Source organism: Alligator sinensis, unplaced genomic scaffold (genome assembly GCF_000455745.1).
Source record: "Alligator sinensis unplaced genomic scaffold, ASM45574v1 scaffold52_1, whole genome shotgun sequence".
NCBI lineage: Eukaryota > Metazoa > Chordata > Crocodylia > Alligatoridae > Alligator > Alligator sinensis.
The window spans coordinates 100,411-105,482 of NW_005842152.1; the positions used below are offsets into that span (position 1 = coordinate 100,411).

Below are 5,072 nucleotides of genomic sequence, written 5' to 3' on the forward strand. Positions count from 1 at the left end.
GCATAGTCACTCTCAAAGTAGCAGTAATTCAACCAAACAATGCTTCTAGTTTGAGAGCAGCTATGAAAGGGTTAACATTGGGTTGTTCTCCTGCTTACTGGCAGGGGAAGAGAAGATGGGAGGCATTCTGAAGCACGTTGTCTTCATGCTTCTATTCCTGTCTGCTTCTATTCTGGAGAAGAAAATCAGCTTCCACACTTAAGACATGCACCTCCTTTTCATAAGGCTGATTTTGGGAAAATGGTGTGTATGGAATGCTAGTACATTAATGTAGAAATTAAGGTTGAAATTAAAGTAGTTTTTTCATTTGCACTAATAAATTGAGAGCAGAATATGGCCCCTGGTATGCAAAATAATGTTTTGCTGGGTAAAATGTTATGAACTATAAAATAAGACTAACAGTTTTCTGGGCTCTGGTTAGGGACATATTTGATTACTATTGGGATTTGCATGATGGTTGAAAAATACACTCATCTAACACAAAAATAAACCATTAGAGTAACCTTAGATTCTTACCCTGTTTCAATTAACTTTGTGATGTTACAAATGAACAAAGTAGTTCAGAAAAATAGAAAAATTGAAAGTGATATGTGTTATATACAGTGTACTATGATAAAAAATCTTTCTATGGAAACAGTTTCATTTTAAGTTTACAATTAATTTATTTAGACAATAGCCCATCTGTAATCTTCAAGGTTTTCTGAGATATTGATTACAGGGGATACTTGAAGTTCTGACAGTACGATAATTCACAATACTCATTACTGCATAATTTGCAATGACATGCACCTTGGTTTCTCTTCATTTTAACTCTTTACCTTCATAAAGTGTCCATGCTTGGAAACTTTCAGAAGCAGGTTAGACATATACTTGGCTGGGATGATTTAGTCTGGAATGATCCTCCTTTGAGCAACTAGATGACTTTGTGAGGTTCCTTTCAGCCCTAGTTTCCTATTATTCCTATGATAATTACATTTCAATATATTGTGCAGAAATAGTTTATATGAGGAGATCATCAGTTCCAACTTTCCACTACAGTGCAGCCCGAGTCTTAGTGCTATTTCTGGTCAAAACATGAAAATTACTTGTCACTTAAAGAGTAGCAAGTTTTTCTAATGAAAGGCAATGAGTTAACATGTGCTTGTTCTAAATTCTGTACATAGATCCTGCAGCTTTTTCTAACTGTAAAAAAAAAACACTTTCAGCTCACGCTTGCAGACAACCAGAGACACCTGCGCATGTGGATGTGAAAGCGATAGATCTTCCTACATTAGGATACACTTTGGTATACACCTGTCAGCCAGGATTTTTTCTTGCTGGTGGATCAGAACATCGGACATGTAAACCAGATATGAAATGGACAGGAAAATCACCGATATGTAAAAGTAAGTCATTGATCAAGTGATTCACTGCATTGTACTTAATTGCATTACATTGTTTTCTTAGCATAATTCTGTTGATTTTATTGTGTATATTAGTTTGATTTTGCTTATTGAACATTAACATTTAAAATCTCTAAAATGACATATAATCAAAAGAGCTTCACAGAAACAGAGAAAGCCAAACTTTTTTCAACACCAGTCTAAACTCAATGAGGAAAAACATTAAATATACAGTTAATAAAGAGAAATGAAGTAACACAAAATATCACTTATCACTGTGTATTTTTTGGTATTAAAGGCCAACTAAATAACAGAATATAACTCTTTACTGGGCACTTTTTTCTCCTTTTGTGTTTCAGTCTTTGCATATGTCTTCAGTGTTTAACATACATATGTAGCAATTTTTAGTTAAAAAAAGAAATTATAAAGTTATTTCATAGCAGACTGGCTTTTAGAGTCATTGAGGCATGTTGAATAAATTACATCATTTTTTTTTTATTCATGAAGGACATGCTTCTTTTAAAATAATCTCAAACAACCCAACACAAAGAAACTGAAACTAAGCCATTGGGCCAATTTCTACTTTGGTTACACCAGCATCAATGTCATATAATACCAGTAGTGTAATTCTGGATATTGAATTCTCAGAGCAGAATTTGGCCTTTTTATTTAAATGTGTGTGGTTTTATGTCTCTGGGTCTTTCTGGATGTTAATGTTTGTAATAAAAAGATTATGAGATCTTGACTAACTACCTGCATATGACATTTAGGCAACGGTAGAAAACAAATGAAAACAGTATTAATGTACAGACAACTGGTGGGTTTACTCCAAGGTTCTGTCATGCTGTTCTTTTTCAACACTGCTACAATAAACTGTGGTCTAGGCATAAAGCTCTTTGTCCACTCCCTGAATAACAATATTTCACTGCTCCGGTATATTACTACTCGTGGTGGAGAGTAACTTGGGATACCCTTCAAATGAAGTTAAAACTGTTTTCTCTCCTCCTCTATATTGTTTGCTGGCCTTAAAAATAATCTACAAGAGAAGAGAACAATTTTCTAGTAGTGCTAATATTTTCATGAAATTCAGAAAGAGCCATAGATAAAATTAATCCCCTGGGAAAACAAGGAATACAAAAGTAGCACTATACAAGTATCAATAATTTCTTTAAAGTAAACATAAGTGGTTCATAGGCCTTTTGTGTACTCTATGTACAGGGACCATTTCACTTTGAATTCCTGTGAGAAAAAAGCATGCAACAGAACAATTCCAGATTCTGGGATTTTTAAGATGTTCAAAAATATGGGATCCAAACCTTTGCTAGTGCAAATTGAAATAGATCCAGTGATTTAAATGGATCTGTGCTAATTTAAGTATGTTTGGGTTCTGGTCCATTGCACCTAAACAGTCTCTTTTTTTGGTTTGTTCTGTAAACCTATTGTTATTTACCAGTAGTAATTTTTACATTTAACATGATAGGAAAGTATAGAAGGGACCTCAGCAGGTCATCTAGTTCATGGCAGGAGCATTCCTGATTAAACTATCCTAGTCAAGTACCTGTCTAACCTGCTGCTGAAAATGCCCAGGGATAGAGATTCTACAACTTCTCTAGGTAGCTTGTTCCAATTCTAAACCACCTTCAGTTTATGTTTACACATTATAAAAAATTAGTAATTATTATGCCTGCATATATCAAGATTTTTTCCTCACTATAAGGCTCTCTTTTATAGCTCTAAGGCTGATACAAAACCAATAAATGTTAGGCCTAAACACATTAAACTTCTGAGTAGACAAATAACTTGCCAGGCTAAAAATGGTAGTGCTGACGAATTGTTATCCTGATGAATGTGTGAAAATATATGGGTTAGAATCTGCAGTGTGTTCTAGACTTTAGATGCCTCTATAATAAAATTAGGCCTACTGGCAAAGGGATAATTGCTTCAATCAAGCATTATGTTGTAGCATTCTATAAAAAAATAATTATGTTCATGCAAATGATAATTTGTCTTTTTACTTGTAGGTAAAGGAGTGAGAGAAGTTAATGAAACAATAACTAAAACTCCAGGTTTGTATACCAGCACAGTTTTAGATCTAAATAAATTAAATTGACTTGTACCCTACTATATTATGGGTAACAAAACTCTAATATTTAGCTTAATTATTCCATTACTGACCACAAAGGAAGATAAATGTCCAGAATATTCATAAAAACAAGTGGCATATAAATATTGCTTTTGGAAATTCTTTCCGGACTAGCTTCATTCTTACATAGTAATTTCTTATACAACTCCACCTCAAGAAAGTTGTACAAAGATGCTGTTAAACTGAAAGGGTAATGGGGTTTAATGTAGACAAGAAGCAAGGTTGAGGTCATTTTGGTATCAGAGGGTGCTGTATCAGAGAGCCTTATACCGAGGTAGAATTTATTTATATAAGGTTCAATCAAAAATCCATCTAGCTTTCATGTTATGAATGTTCTTCCAATTCACAGAAAATTACTTTTTAGAAATGTTGTTGCTCTCCATTCCATTAAATTGGATGGATTTTGAACTGAGTTTTACATGTGTTTTATTATATGCTTCCATCAGAAGTATAAAATATGACATTATGGAGGAAGTTTGAAAGAAAAAATGTGTCCTGTAAGTCTTTTTCACAGTCAAGCATTTTCAGTGTCTCCTTTAAGGCAGCAGTTCCCAGACTGGGGGGTCATGGCCCCAAGTAAGGTTACAGCAGTTATGAGGAGGGCCATGAACATAGCAGACATTCAGAAGTTGGGCTCTGAATGGGACACAAATGCAAAGACTTTAAGGACCTATGATGTAAAGCCTGATTTTTTTAAAGAGCTCTCTTTCTCTGTAGGCAGAATTTTTTCTTTAATAAAATAGGTATATTCTGTATAATCCTTACCCAATCACTTGGAAAGAAGGAAGAAGTAATTAGACCCCTATAGCAGTCCACATGAGGGCTGACCAGAATAAAAGGGGACTTCAGGAGCTTCTACCAATCATTGATCTCACTGCTGAGACTGCTAACTAGAGTGTCAACTAAGATCATAAATGAGTTCATTCTACATGTATCAACTTTATACTGTAATCACAATAGTGCACAGTAGACTATGCATTCATGCTAATTAACTCACAACCTTTGTTTGACGGAGGCCCTTGGCTTCACCTCACTGCACACTAAAGGTATGCATTAATCAGCTACCACATGGTCTCTTGTGTTTCAGTGTCTAATTAAAATACAGCTCGAGTTCTCTAACCACATTCACCACGCAGTGCATAAATATCTTTCATGCCCTCCATGAAACATCTTTTCTTTTACAGTCATTATAGAAAAATAGCATTTAAAATATTTTTTATAAACATGAAAGATGATGATTTTGCATGTCTTTAATGATTATTGTTTCATGCTTTGTAACAATGAATAGTGTGCCACTAAAATGGAACAAGAGAAAAGTTTTAAGATTTTGAAATTGTTGTACATCCTTAATTACATTAATTTAGGTCTCTAAATATGTTTAGGTCCCTAAATATGTTTGGGGGTATTGTCTCTACCTCAGAATGTATATACTTAGCTTTGGACATAGTTCTACTTTCAACCATAGATTCATAGATTCATAGATGTTAGGGTTGGAAGGGACCTCAATAGATCATCGAGTCCGACCCCCTGCATAAGCAGGAAAGAGT

General features: G+C 34.4%; 1 protein-coding gene across 1 annotated transcript in view; it reads left to right on the plus strand.

Moving 5' to 3' along the window:
* Positions 1–1,345: 1,345 nt before the first annotated feature.
* The window catches only part of LOC102383706 (CUB and sushi domain-containing protein 1), a 9,661-nt gene continuing 5,934 nt past the window's right edge, over positions 1,346–5,072 (plus strand). The window contains exons 1-2 of the mRNA XM_025206343.1: positions 1,346–1,385; positions 3,404–3,448. Coding sequence (XP_025062128.1) covers positions 1,352–1,385; positions 3,404–3,448 — 79 coding nt within the window. The 5' untranslated portion in view covers positions 1,346–1,351. The remainder of the gene's footprint in view (positions 1,386–3,403; positions 3,449–5,072) is intronic.